Genomic DNA, 15,219 nt, shown 5'->3' with positions numbered 1-15,219 from the left:
ATGAAGAGCTGGTTCAGTGTAGAACAGAAACAGGTGGTGCTGACCAAACCTTTCATGCCTCCACAAAGGTCAGTGACACACAGGAGCTACATTGTTCTCATCGCATAAGGAAGCAAAAAGAGCCAAAGAGTGGATGGATTAAGAGTCATTAGAAGTCAGAGGCACTGCTCTGACTCAGCAGAGCTGAAGGGCAGGCGTGAAAAGGAACAGCCGAGTTTTTCTGCTTACCTCTGCGGCCATGATCTTCCTCCTGTAACACAGAAAGGCTCAAGTGACTATGTTGTTACAGGTCATAATTTACCACTTAGGTGTAAGACTGTTGTTGACTGTTCAACTAAATACTATGATGAATGAAGTTAAAAAAATAAGTTGTGTTCCGCTTAATAATTATCATCTGGATATTTACCGGAAAAGTGCAGTGCATGGTTGACTCCGGTGGATATACGATGAAGTGCCGCAGGGTGAAGCCAAACCCTTGAGACGTGCGACGTAAATGCACAGTTTTTGGCCTCGGCCATGAGAACACCTCATCCTCTGTTGGGTACTGCCCTGCCGGAGAATCAGCCAAGCTCCTCCACTCTGGAGAGTCATTCTACACAAACAGAAAGTTCAAGTTAATGGTGAAATCATCTTAATTTCACTTGACATTTGCATTCAGGATGAGATCTCATATATAATACCAGATATGAAACCGGATGTGCAAATACTGGAAATTCCCAGCACTTACAGTCCAAAAACAATGTTTCAACCATCCTAGTCATGTATCAGGTGCGTTGTCTGGTTGCGACATCAATATATCAGTGAAATGTAATATCTGTTGGTGCTAAATTGGCAACCCATTTGAGCCAAATACAGCTGCAGAATATTCACTGGAAATTATTAGCAAAACAGGGGAAGTTACAGCTACACCGTCTTGCTGTAATGACGTGGGATTTACGAGCATCAAAGAAGTCATTAAAAGTGGTTATGAAACACAACCCGGAAAAGACTGACAGAGTAATGGCAGCCCCCCCCACACACACACACACACACACACACACACACACCATGCTGGGTTAACAAAATGTCACACTGAATAAAAGTGACTATGACCCATTACTGATATTGTTTGTATATTTGTTGTACTTTGTTTACCTACCTTGATAAGCTAGCCTAATTACAGCCCATCTTTTTCCCTTATTATTTTTATTAAAAAACCTACTTCATTTTTCAACTATCACCCAGCCCTAGTTTGAATAAAAAGTAAATAAATAGAAAATATTAGTAGTTGTTCAGTTTACATCAGGTAATGGTGTTTCATCCATCCAGTTGGAGTGATGCATGTCAGACTTCAGGGATTTGGACTCCCAACCCACTGTTTACTATTTATAGCTTCACACCTTTGTTGTATCGTGTGTGCAGCAGCACTCCCCTCGCTCAAGTCAGTTCATATTTCCTGTTTCAGTACAACATCCAGGTATATTACTGGCCAAACAGTCTTATATTTCCATGCTGAAAAAGTACTTTTCCTAACTCTGTCTCTAACAAACCCTCCCCCTCCCCAACTGAAGCACAGACTTTCACCGACAATGTGAGGAATTTGATGAGCTTGCATTCATGCTATCTCTGCCTGTGCAGATATGTTGAGTGAAATATCAGAAAATCTGAGTTAACCAAATGATAACACAAACAGTGGCCAACTATGATAAATAAAATTTGCTGTGGACAAATTGAAAGCAAAAAAAGTTTGTGTTTAATTTGTTTGTCTTCTTATGATTAATAGAATATAACTGAGAAGTTATATCCTCATCTCAGGTGAAAGTTCTATTTAGAGAAGACATAAACAAAACTTAACACATCTACCACTTTTTGCATCTGTTGCTGGAAGAATGAAAAGAGCAAAACCATGTTTAAAAAAATATCAGCAACAGCTGGTTCTCAGCAACTTAAAACACATATCCAATACAGTTGCTCTTAATATTGTCCCAAAATGAGCCTTCAGTGCTGCACTCAATGCTTCATTAGACACATACAGGGTGCCTGGAGGCGTTTACCAAGTTAAAGCATGTTTCATTGCAGTCTTTGCAGAATATTTACCACTTCTCAACAGCCTAGTTATTCTCCTTTTTAAGCATGAGTTTCTGTCAGAAGTATATGAGCAATAGCAGCTGCCTGGTTTGTTAAGTAGGGCTATGTGATGTGTTACCCTGTGCTGATATTTCTAACTATACTCTTTACACAATCAATGTATCGCTTCATTTTATGTTCAGTCATTTTAATGACATTTCTGTTTATTTCTCTGTGTCTAAAATCAGACTCCTTGTGGCAATACAGTCTGTCATTTGCAAGCGCAGGCAAAAAATTTGCATGAAAGGCACATAAACATAAAGATTTTCACATTACACTCACAACATACACTTTGAGAAGAGTGTAGGGCTGGGTGATCTCACGATTTTAGGTTGCTATTGATCTGTAGCTTATTTTCTGCTTTACAGCACTGCCAAAACTTTTCTACTCAGTTGCATTTCATTTTAAATGGCCTGAATGCCAGTGTTACATTGTGACCTGTTAGCATTAATGTTTTTGACCAATGTGTTTATTTATGTACATGTCTTGGGTTTCTTTAGCACTTTTCTACACTAAAGTGTTTGGCTTTCATACAAGTTAACTTGCAATGTTTGTACACAGTGTTGTTTTGCTGCAGCTGAAGCAATGACTGGCAAAATGACAACTTCCATCAGTCAAGCACTACTGTACACCCATTTTCTGAACTCAACAAGCATCAAGTCTGATTTCCATAAGCCACTTTTACACAGAGATCCCGGGAAAAAAGGTGAAATGGTGATCCCACCTTTTTGCCACCGTTGACTGATTTCCACAGCCAAGCCAAAGGCGTAACAGAGGTGAGACAGGCTGGACTTACACAGCAGACCTGCGTTCCAGAATCAAAGGGGGGGTGACACAGCGCAGCATATAGTGTCTGAAATACCCCGAGCTTCTTAGTTAACCGCTCCAGAGTCTGCCCATCTTTCACCATTCCACAAATCTTACCATGGATAGAGTCCTCCGCCCAAAGTGACAACAGCTCGCGGATCTCGGTGTCTCCCCCGTTCAACATCTTTCTGGTCATGTTGATATGTTTGTTTACTGTACACAGCCTGTGCTCATTTTTAAATCCCCCCAGCATGGCGGTTGCACATGCAATACATCATCAAAACATCCCACCTTGGTTGTGGAATGAGACCTGTTCTTTTTACATAGCGTTCCGGAATCATGATTCCACCTTTATCACAGCTCTGTTACTACCTCCAGAGATGTTACAGAGCCGTGACAGAGGTGGGACCAAATGATCCCACCATTTTGTTTGCACAGATGTCATTCTGGAATAAAGGTGAAATATTCCCGTCACAGAGGTGCTGTGTAAAAGGGGGTATAGATGCTTTAGAGTAATGTTCACATGTAAAAACATTTTTGGTTCCTTGGTTTAAATCTCTGGACAGACAAATTAGGCCACAATCTAGGTGATTAATGGGAACCATTGGAGCACCACGGATGTACATACAGTTAAGAAAATGTGGGCTACCGTTTACTTCATTAGCTACCATTTCAAATTACAATGGTCTATAATAACGAAAAAAAGTGTTTTTAGTTGCATAACAAGATGCTGTCACACTTACACTTGCAGAAACCAGCATGGTGGTCGTAACTTGCCTACATATTTTAAGAAGTGAGAAAGTTGTGATTCTGATTATGGCTGTTGATTTTACCTCAAAAGACCATCCTATTAATTTTACCCCAGATCATTCAGGTTTATCCTGAAGTAATTTTCACATTTTTGTGTATCATAAAAGAGAATAATAATGAAGAGACCTGTCGCATGATTTATCATGACCATAAATGATAGCAAATTGTGGTAGAGAACTCATAAATGTTTTTTGCTCCACCTTTTTTGGCTCAGCAGCAGTGAAATAAGACTTTAGTGCTGTGTTTATTCATCGTTATCTGGATGTGAAATGACCTATATAGCAATATGATATTTTGGCAAAGCCCAACTGTTGAGTGCATACAAGGAGTTCAAACATGCATAAAGAGTTAAAGGCCCACAGCTCTACTGAAGCTGGCTGGGAAACAGAGCTGCAGGTGCAGCTGACACGCATTTATTTCGATGAAAGTGGCAAAACAGGTTTTACTTTGCATTACTTTGAATGTACCAGGATCACAGCATATAAGTATTAAACTGTGAGTTTGTGTGATCACTGTGTGCCGATTTGAAAGCATTCAGATCCATATGCAGAGAGGAGCTTGTGGTGATATGACAATGGATCAACTGGATGTTTGGAATGCCTGAATGGCTCCCCTCTTGTCTCCGGGGTAAGCCATTCCCAGTCTACTGGATCTGATTTAGCAACCAGTGCACAAGGCAGTTTCCAACCCTCTGATCTTTAGATGTGGAGGACAGAAGGGGGAGTGGGCCTCCTGACAGACACATGCCAAGCAGTGTTATCATTGCCACTCGCATAGTTAAAACCACTGCGACATTCCAGGACAATAAATTCCAGACCAACATTTCTCCACATGTTTTCCCTTTTCCTTCCATTCAATAAAAAAACCAACAAATATCTTTCTATTTAATGAAACCATAATGTCGATTGTAAAGGGAAGAGAACAGTGCAAGATTCCGGTGTAAACCTGATTGACCAGAGGATTTTGCTTACAAATAACCATGACCAAAAGATTAAGAGGAAATAGACATAAAGGAGAAAAGTATGAGATTACCTGTCCAAAAAGGGGCTACAAAGAAAAGCACATGAAAGGAACACCCACATCAAAAACACACCTTTCCTTTCTAGCCCACAAATGAATGCCTCTCACCCATATATGAATCACCAGAATGCCAGACTGATATTTGCACTGGGTGAGGCAGCTGGGAAAGCATTTTCAGTAGGCATTTGTTCTTCTGTTGGATATCACTTGAAAATGAAGAGTGACCAGGCGCATATTTTAGAGTAGGACATTGACTTCCAGCATCACATAACAATGAAAAGCATCTTTAAATAATGTCTGAAAAGAGCCAGTGGTTTACCCAAGCCTGGTGTTTTCTACTCGTTTTGTTGTACTGTGGCACTACATCTACCGCAGCCTACAAACCATATTCTCCAGATGTAAGGAAACAATCATGGTTGGTACTAAACAGAGCAAAAATTATATCACCAAAGTTAGATACTTTTTTCATTGAAAATTTCCATTCCCACTGACTGTAAAAACTAGGTGTCAAAATATTCTCAATGTGTTTTTTTCTGCACATCGTTCAACCCTATAGTGCATTTGGTAAAATGCTAAAACTACTGTACATGTGATCATTTCCACAGTAATGATAACATGACTACATCAGTGGATCCCCTACTGTAGGTAGAGATGAGGCAGCAGACAAACCATACCACCCACCAAGTTCAGAAATATGATGGTTTTATACAAAAAATGTGCCAGAACAGGTTGATTTCTGAAGAGCACATGGCAAAAGAAATTGGACTTTCCACTTTGTTCATTTATAGAGTGTTATAAAACCAAACTATATGTCCAAAGTGTTTAAAGCCTCTGCTGACGTCATGAAATGACACATTACTAGCACATGACATCAGCTCCAAAAACATCTGACAAGTACACAGCTTTAAAATGTGAAGAGACCAACTTCTCTGTGGGCTGCTAAATTCTACACCACATCCCGTCCAAACCAAGCACTTAACTGTGAAAAGCCTGAGGTAATGATACAGACGACTGCTGGTGAGCCCAGGGCGTTTCAGCCTTGTAGTGTAGTACAAGGTTAAGGGTATCATTACCAGGCCTATGTAGGCACGTGGGCCATTCAAGCCACACTTCTCATTGTAACATACAGATGTGACATCGAATAGTCCTGAGTACTACTGTCAACCCAGTGTGTCTTTCCAAAAACTTCTCCATCTGAATATACTAGACATTATTGACATGACAACATACACATAGTTAGTAGTTCTGAGACAGAAAAGAGCATAATGGAAAAATAAAACCAACATGTTCTAGCAACAGTAAACACCATCCCGGTCTTATGCAATCTATCACCAAAGCTCTGAAATTAAACATTACCTTTCCATTGTAATATGTAGGGGCAGTATCTAAACTGAAGAGAGAGAAAGAAAGTGAGTAAGGAAGTAAGGAAGTAAGGAAGTAAGGACGGACGGACGGACGGACGGACGGACGGACGGACGGACGGACAGACAGACAGACAGACAGACAGACAGACAGACAGACAGACAGACAGACAGACAGACAGACAGACAGACAGACAGACAGACAGACAGATAGATAGATAGATAGATAGAGCCATCACAATACCTAAGCCATCCACAAACAGAGCAAACCTTAATATGTCCAACCATAAGTCACTTCACTCAGTGTCAGCTCTTGAGAATGTATCTTGTGGTACTTTGTGGTGCTCTGCTTCGTAGACAGATATGCTAAAATTACCCACCAAACCAGATGTTTTCAGTACTATGCAAAAATCACAGCTGCTTCAGGGTATTAGTGAATTACCCAATATATTGGTTTTGCAATGCAGATAAACAACAAATATCAAATGTCACAGCCCCCACACACCACTGCTGTCGTTTGTTAAACACTGGCCTTTCGACTAGAGGTCAGCCAATAGTGGATTTTGAAAGTCCAATATGATAGCAGTTGTTCAGAGCAAAGAAAAGCCAACCATGATTAATTGGTCAAGTTCTTCTTTAGACCCCCCCTACACACACACACACACACACAGAGAGAGAACTAAGAAGCATCCAGCAAGTAATGACGATGATTGCATAAATTATGAAGACTGCCTACACATTTTCATGCCTATGGTATGCTGAAAATAGACATATTTAAAACATTGTGAGTATTTTATTTCTATGACAACACTTTACTAGAGCTATGCATTAATGCCTTCAATTGAAAATGTTATCGATTGGCAACCATTTTTCCATATTAAGCTTTTTCCCTTTATACATAAAAAATGTATCAGTTTATAAATGAGCTATTTATAATCAGTTTATAAATTAGGTATTTAACTAAAAAGGATTTAGAAAACATCAGTTTTCCATGATGACATGAATCTTCTGACTGCAGAGAAAACCATGCAAAGAGGAAGGTAACTGAATCACATATCCTACGTCTACAATTTCCCCTGAGACAGCACAGACACAACCATAAAGCAAAAGGATGCAACAGACTTCTTCTATCTAATTGAGGGTCAATTTTCCCTTCCGATTGCCATCAGTTAGGCATGTGATGCCTGTGCAGAGGGTTCTGTGAAAGGCAGCCAACCTAAATGAGATGAACACTCAGCTTTAATGAGGCCAAGACTGTGGGTACAGGGAGGTCTGTTTGTCAGTAACCCCCTACAGAGCTAAATATGGATCGCGCTTCATCATCCCAAACAATAATCCATTTAACTCAACTAATTTCTGTAGTACTGTTGGTGAAGTGCAGGTATTATTAATGATACAAAAAAAAAAAAAAAAAAACACTGCAAGCCTACATCTATAGAAGAAATGCAACGGTTTCATGTAATAAAAGACCCCAAGTTAGTAGAGAAAATACTAAAAACTCACACAAATACAATACAAACCACCTATGTTTTACTAGAACTCTCTATGTTGCAAAGTCCATATCTAATAAAACACTCCAATATGAGGAAAGAGACATGAAGCCAACACTGTTATTTGGCTTTTGGATTCAGCTGCAGCAGTGTTTAAATTCCATGCACTATTGAGCTGATAAAGCCCACAAACAGTCCAGTGTGTAACAGGAAAATCACCACCAAACAGACAAAATCTTGAATCAAGAAGAAATTTCTGCAATGTTCATTTCATAAACAACACGACAACCTCCATTGATATAAAAATTAATATATATCGCTTGAAGAATTAGAAAATAACCATTTGAAAAAACATTCTCCATCATTATTTGACTTATAACATACTTAAATGCTCACTGTGGTACATTAATTCTGGAACAGTATCCCTTTTCTAGATCCCAGTTGCTTGTTTACAACTGCTTCTGGGCCATGCTCTCCTTCAATGAACACAAAGTCATGCCCATTTATCATCTAATTCTTTAGATGACTAGCCTTCATCAAATTAGATCATCTGATGATGTTTTTGCTGCCCAGACACAATTCACATCCTTAGAGGAAACTTCTTAACTTACCAAAATTACAGTGTCATCTTTTCCAGAAAATCCCAGGACCAGAGAGTCCAGGGGGGTTCTGGATCAAAATTAGCACATGAATTGGTTTGTGTGGTAGCTTTAATAGAAGGATTGCTGAAAGTGGGATTTCCACTGGTGCACTGTGCATAGGCTTTACTACACCACATAACACAAATAACACTGTAAAACATGTGTCTTGGGTTTTCAAACGATATACTGAAATACAAACAGGGACAATGGATAGTTTGTGACCTATGATAAGCAGATAATTCACAAAGTAATATTTCTCACAACAAACACAAACACTGATAGAGTACTACAGAATACTAAAATAAAGAGGTGGAACCTGATGGTCTTAAAGATAACAGTAAGAACACCATAAGGATGTAATATAAACTGTCTATGCTGTTCTGAATGAGCTTTGAGTTTGTCGTTTTCTTTCCAGAAATATCTTTTTTTAATCTTAGACTTCTCTCTAAACATTATCTTGAAACATCGACTCTAAATAAAATTTCAAAATCTAATAACACAAACTCCACTGCTGGCTAATTTCTTAAATATTATACTGACTGCACAGGGTTTATTTGCTCCAGGGTTCAGCGATCTAAATCAAATTCAGTACATGAAGCTTATTAGAAGCAACAACGTAAGAAGGAGCTTTACATCCCTCATTTACAAACTATTCACACAGACGCAGGGACGCTTATCTGAATAGCTGAATATTAGATTAAAGGCGGTGGAGGAAATGAAAGAAAACTACAGACTCTATAAATAGGTGTCATTTAATTTCAAAGAGTATGGAGTGTTACCTTGTTTACCATAAAGGTTTTCATTCAGACAATAAGCTATCGGAGGAACAGATGGTGTCCTGTCTGGTATTACAGGGGTCAAGACTTAAAAATCTTAAAGATTAGGTTTAAATTAACAGCTACTATACCACTGTCTCCTCCCACTGCCAACAGCTAAGACTTTGATTAAAATTTCAACCCTAATTAAACTCTCTCCAGCAACTGTAACCTGTTTTTTTAAAATCACTTTATGTAAAATGATCAACCCTACCTGCTGCAAGAAAAGAAAAGCACAATGCTTGTTACATTAAGCCATTATCAAAAGAACCAAAGTAATGAAACTCCAATGAGATAAAGAGAAAAACACTGACAGGAGTTGTTACAAGTGCGAACAGCTGGGCCAAAGTGTCAAACCCATTACTCCCCCTAAAAACAAACTGAAAGAGGGAGCACAATGAAACCAGATAGTCATTTGCAGCAAAACAGCCACCATTTTATGAATAAAATCATTTAAGATAGAGTCTGAGGTTTGAGTCCTCTTACCTCACAGAAAGAAGATCTTGCTTTTTGCCTCTCATCATCTTCACCAGAATGAACCCAACGCGATGCCATCATTTAACTTCACTTAAAATCCTGTTATCTGTGATCACCCACATCGAAAAGGTAGTTCCAGTAGGATGTGAGAAAATATGTTCCACTTTGTCCAACTTACACCTCCATTCCTGCTGGACTTTTCAGTCCATCTGTAGAATAAAGTAAAGAAAATGTTAGGCTATTACTGTGCTTAGTTCAGTTTATGTGTTAGTCTTAAGTGTTCAGACTAACACATAAACTGGTTTTGTGTTCTCAAGGTTTAGTGAAAAAAGAAAAAAAAAAAAAACAGGGCAAATACCTAAACCGTATTTCATACATAATAGTGGACCATGCGTATCTAATTTTGGATATTATGCAACAGGCAACCCAACGCCTTGGCTTTACAAGTTTCACACTGAGATGCTACCGAGAAACACGCTTACTTCAACACTGAAAAGAGAATAAAAACAGTTTACAGCGTTTCCCATTGAAAAAAAAAATTCTTAATTTGTGATTAAATTAAGATGTGTGCTCACATTGAAGAATTTAATGTGACAAGCCACACCATCTCTGCATTATACATGGAAAAACAATATGAGCTTGTCATCAGCTTCAAGCATAACAACGTGGATAGTCAACACTGCATAATGAATGACCAGCAACAAGTGAACTACACACGGGAGGCAGGGCGAAATAAATGTCCGTCACATGGGAAAATACGGTAACAACAAATCCATAAAACCATGATATTAAAGTACGTGCCACCAAATGCTATTTGTATCCCAATAATATATCCGGTGGCTTTGAGTCTGAGACAGGCATAATTCCTCTTGTTTGAGATCGATCACGTACAGAGCGTGTCGAGCTGTTGTTCACGAGCCACCAACAAAAGTAGCTCTCCCACTGTTGCTTTACACAAAATATCACAACAGAAAAGTCAAAAGAGTCATACGAGACGTTGTTGTTGCTTTCCAGGGTAAATACTTTTATCGACGCTGGTCACTGAGTTTGTAAAGTGGGTAAATACAACAACTAACCAACTGCGGCAACAGGCTGTTAGCGGTGCGGTTAGCATTGATGCTAACAACTGGAGTTTAAACAAAGTTACCTGTGTAGTTGAGAAGCGTCATTACTGGCGGGCAACGGCGGCGATGGTTCTCCATAAAATCCCTCAGACAAAGTGATATCATAGCGTGGGAACTCCAGGATAGTCAGGCGTTGTCTTAATTTAATATATTTTGAGTACAAACGGCTTCCCGGTGATTACTCCAAACCCACTCAGGGGAGGCGCATGGTGCAGTTTTGTAGCTGGAATTTTTTGCTTCCAGCGATCCCGACTCTCTGGGAGTCCACCTTCGGTCAACAGGACACTCTCAGCCAATCAGAAGCCGTGTTGTATTTGAGCGGACCAATCCCGTGCGAGTTTACAAAAAGTAGTCGCTGCGCTGCTTAAAGGTGGTGTTTTTTAACCGTTCCGTCAGAGTTTCAAAAGTCCACAGAGCACACACTGTCTGACACGGCAAACCGAGACACGATCAAGCGTTAAATTTACACTTTTCTCCACCGTGTTGCCCGCTTTCGTGTCATATAAACAAGGCTGAACATGGAGTCACATGTCCCGGTTCAAAGCGAGGTCGAGTGGGGTTGGCATGTGGATGGCAGTGGATGTGGAATGTGAGTCCACACATACCACACTGCACATAATCTGTGGGCTCATCGCGCTCCTATTGTATACACCCCACAGCAAGTAATCACAATGAAATGGTTAACACGTACACTTCTTTACTCCATATAATGCGAATAAGATTAGCTGTACACTAAGAAGCGCTTCAAACAGGGACTCAGATTCCCAGGGCCCTGACAAATGTCCCTTTTATTCCTCTCCAACATAAGGGGCCACCTGTTCTTGGGATTGGCAGCTTTTGTTGCAGAGGTCAGTTTAGGGAGGAGACTTTCACAAAGCTGTCCTGTCCAGCCAGTTCTTCCTCTAGACCAGGGGTGTCAAACTCCTTTTGGTTCAGGGGCCATATTTAGCCCAATTTGATCTCAAGCGGGCCAGGCCAGTAAAATAATGACTTCATAACCTATAAATAATGACAAAGTTTCCAAAGTGTCCAAGTTTTTTCTTTTGGTTTTATTACAAAAAAACAAAAAACAAAAACAAAACCAAAAAAAACCAAACAATTAAATTATGAAAATATTTACATTTTGCAAAAAAAAAATTTGTATAACCTGAAAAAACAGAAATTTCATTTGAAAAATTAGTGCAATTTTAACAATATCATGCCTTGGCTTATTATTTATACATGTACATTACACACAATGTTACGTAAACATTTAGTAACAGGCAGAATATTGTTAAAATTTTGGATTTTGGTCTAAAATTTGAACAATTTCTACAATATTACATCTCCAGATCACAGTGGATCCATAAATGCATAAAACATTTAGTAACAGGCAGAATATTGTTAAAATTGCACATTTCGGGTTGTTCATCTTTGTTTTTTATTTATGCATTTATTTGCATTTTATTGTGAAAGAATAGTTTTATAAATGTAAATATTTTCACAGTGTAATGTAATTTTTTTCATTTAAATTTTTTCCATGTAATTTTTCACAAACAAAATTTGTGGTTGTCATTATTTATGGGTTATTGTGTTTTTATTTTTACTGTAGATAACATTAGTCTGTATGTGGAACCTGAATCAAAATGATTTGGACAACCTTGATTGTTCAGGTTAATTTTTGCACTTTTATCCAGCGGGCCGGGATGGAACCTTTGGCAGGCCAGATTTGGCCCCCAGGCCGCATGTTTGACACCTGTGCTCTAGAGGCTGTTCTGTGGTCATAAACCTTTAAAATAACTTCAATTTTTGGCCAATTATAGTGACCCTCCCATAACCAAACATTTGAGTCAACCGCTCCCCAAACAGCAGCGGAAAGTGATAAAATGGCCTGCATTCACCCCAAGACTGATTCCTTCAGTTCAAGGTTGGCAAACTCATTTCAGTACAGCCCAATTTGATCTCAAGTAGTAAAACGATAGCATAATAACCTATAAATAACTGCAAATGTATCTCTTTTAATGCAAAAAAGTAAAATTACATTAGGAAAATGTTTAGATTTAAGGCTTACATGTGAATAATCCCAACAACCTGAAATTTCTACTTTTTTTTTTTTTTGTTTCATATTTTTATTGATGTGTATACAAGAAAATGAAAGATACATGCCAACACCATGGCACACTGATGTCAACATTAACCAGGTTTGTAAACACCATTACTTTCAGATTTGCATATATATTTTTTAGGAACAAATAACAATGAAACCAGACAAACAATACAATGAAAAGAATACTAAGACATAGTCTGAATAAAATAATTAAACTGGTGACATAAACATAAGAAAGTAAATAAATAAGTAAGTAATAAAGAAAAAAAAAAGGAGGGGGAAGGGAATTACATTGTCTCAAAAAAAAAATCCATAAATGGTTGCCATTTATTGTGGAATTTGTTCAAGTTTCTTCACTTTGAATATCTAATTTTCTCTGCTTTTAAAAAAGACATTGAAATTTCCACAATTTTAACAATATTATACCTCACTTTATCACTTGCCCATGTGCTTTACAACATACAGATCACAGCGGATTTACGAAGGCACAAAACATTTAGTAACAGGCATCTGGAACTGACAAATCTAGTACTTAACTTTATGATTAAAACAACTTGTCAAGTTTGAGTGCCACCCTTGACAGCTAATGTCTTCTATGTAGTCTTTGCACTTTGTAAATTCATCCCATGGTCCAGATTGGTCCCTTTGGCAGTCCGGTTTTGATCCACAGGCCATACAGTCGCAGAATAAATGATTAGACCATCAAAAGTCATCAGAAACAATGGTTATGCAATCAAATACTAACTCCTGTGTGTATCATGTGACTAAAACAGAAAGAAAACAAAACATGGAATGCCTAAAAGCACTGTTTTAGGTAGTACAATGACTTAGCTATTGATGAAAGAACTTAAGTGATTTTGGTTATTATCAAGAAAACCTGGAAAATGGATAGATATCAGCTCTTAAATTAAACTCTTATGAGCTATTTTTGTTGTTATCATTATATTTGTCCAAACAAATGTACCTTTAGTTGTACCAGGCGTTAAAATGAACAAGAAATTGAAGAAAAAAAGGGTGGTCTAATAATTTTTTCCCACGACTGTATGTTTGATACTTTACACATACATGCTTTTATAATGAAGTACAGTTTCATAGGATACTTGCTGGCATCCATGCTTGTACTTATTATGTGTATTAACATCCAAAGCACAAGACACAACACCTAATCAAGTATAAAATATCAAATTTAAAATATATATTAACATAATATATAGCCACTGAACCAGCAACAACAGCAAAATACTACTTATGCATATGATTGTTCAGTGTTATAACTTGTGACTTAACTTGGGCTTGTGTTATCTTCACTTTTAGTAGTTTTTAATACTGACAATATCATGAATGTTTAACTCTCGAAGATGTAAACAGCCACTGACAACTAAAATCCTCTACTGATGTAAAATAATTTCAGTTTGGACCGTTAATCCTATCAATACATTTGTATAATCCAGGTAAAAATTGATCAGATTTTCAGCAGCATCATGTCTCTTTTTTGAACATTCTGTAGTGAACATGGACATATCATAATCTGTAACATTGATTCACTAATGAAACCCATGTAGTTTGGCAAATAACAGTGGTTGAGGACACTTATTTTTAATTTAGTCATTTTTAGTTCAGTTTTTCATTTTCATATAACATTTGAATTTACTCTGAGGTTTTATGAAAATTTACATAATCAGTAAAATATAGGAAAATATCAGAATTTTGCTGAAAATTGCAAAATACAGAGGATAATTAAAAAATTTGGAAGGGTTAAATGTATAAGAAAACTTTTTTAAGTAGCACTCAGTCTTTAAGGGTTAAGCAAAGAAGCATTTTTATATTGTACGTTTTCCACCACTGGCAAAAAGTGAAAAAACAAAACAAAACAGTAGCCTAAAACTTGAAACTGCCTTAGGATTATACAGTAGCCCACTACTATAGTGCTGCATAAAGACATTATCCATGGAGCCAAATTCTGTTAAAAGGTCACAGAGTCAATTCACTGTAATCCCCAGCAGACCTCGGTACCAAGAGAAAAGCGGTTTTGTTTTTATAGTTCTCCGTGTTCCTTTGCTTAAAGACTGGGAGTCATGTGTCAGGTGTATACAAAGAGCACAGCAGCTTAACACAAGCACTTCTCTTTTGTTCCCTTTACAAGTTCATTTTTCAGTTAACCTATTTTCTAACCAAAGAATGTAACCTGATGTTTAGACTTTTTTTTTTTTCAGGATGCCACTTCAGCCATCCTACAGTTAGAGAGACAATCCCACTCAAGTCAGAAGAAACATTATAAGCCATAGAGCATTGGTTGTTTAAAAAAAAAATTTGAATGATGCTTGGAAAACTACCAGGCCTCCTTCATATACAGCAGGGGTGTCAAACTCATTTTAATTCAGGGGCAACATTCGGCTAAATCTAATCTGAAATGGGCCAAACCAGTAAAATAATAACATAATAATATAGAAATAATGTCAACTCCAAACTGTCTCTATATTTT

The 15,219-nt window shown here is 37.8% G+C and overlaps 1 protein-coding gene across 2 annotated transcripts in view; it reads right to left on the bottom strand.

Moving 5' to 3' along the window:
• Nucleotides 1–10,880, bottom strand: part of arhgap21b (Rho GTPase activating protein 21b) — a 34,119-nt gene extending 23,239 nt beyond the window's left edge. For both annotated transcript variants that reach the window (XM_030160470.1, XM_030160471.1), the window contains exons 1-4: nucleotides 10,675–10,880; nucleotides 9,537–9,736; nucleotides 407–592; nucleotides 229–250 (exon numbers count right to left, since the gene is read on the bottom strand). In XM_030160470.1, coding sequence (XP_030016330.1) covers nucleotides 229–250; nucleotides 407–592; nucleotides 9,537–9,608 — 280 coding nt within the window. In that variant the 5' untranslated portion in view covers nucleotides 9,609–9,736; nucleotides 10,675–10,880. The remainder of the gene's footprint in view (nucleotides 1–228; nucleotides 251–406; nucleotides 593–9,536; nucleotides 9,737–10,674) is intronic.
• Between the last annotated feature and the right edge of the window lie 4,339 nt (nucleotides 10,881–15,219).

This window comes from Sphaeramia orbicularis, chromosome 17, assembly GCF_902148855.1.
Source record: "Sphaeramia orbicularis chromosome 17, fSphaOr1.1, whole genome shotgun sequence".
In the NCBI taxonomy this organism is placed as follows: Eukaryota; Metazoa; Chordata; class Actinopteri; order Kurtiformes; family Apogonidae; genus Sphaeramia; species Sphaeramia orbicularis.
This window is presented reverse-complemented; position numbering and strand designations above follow the sequence as displayed.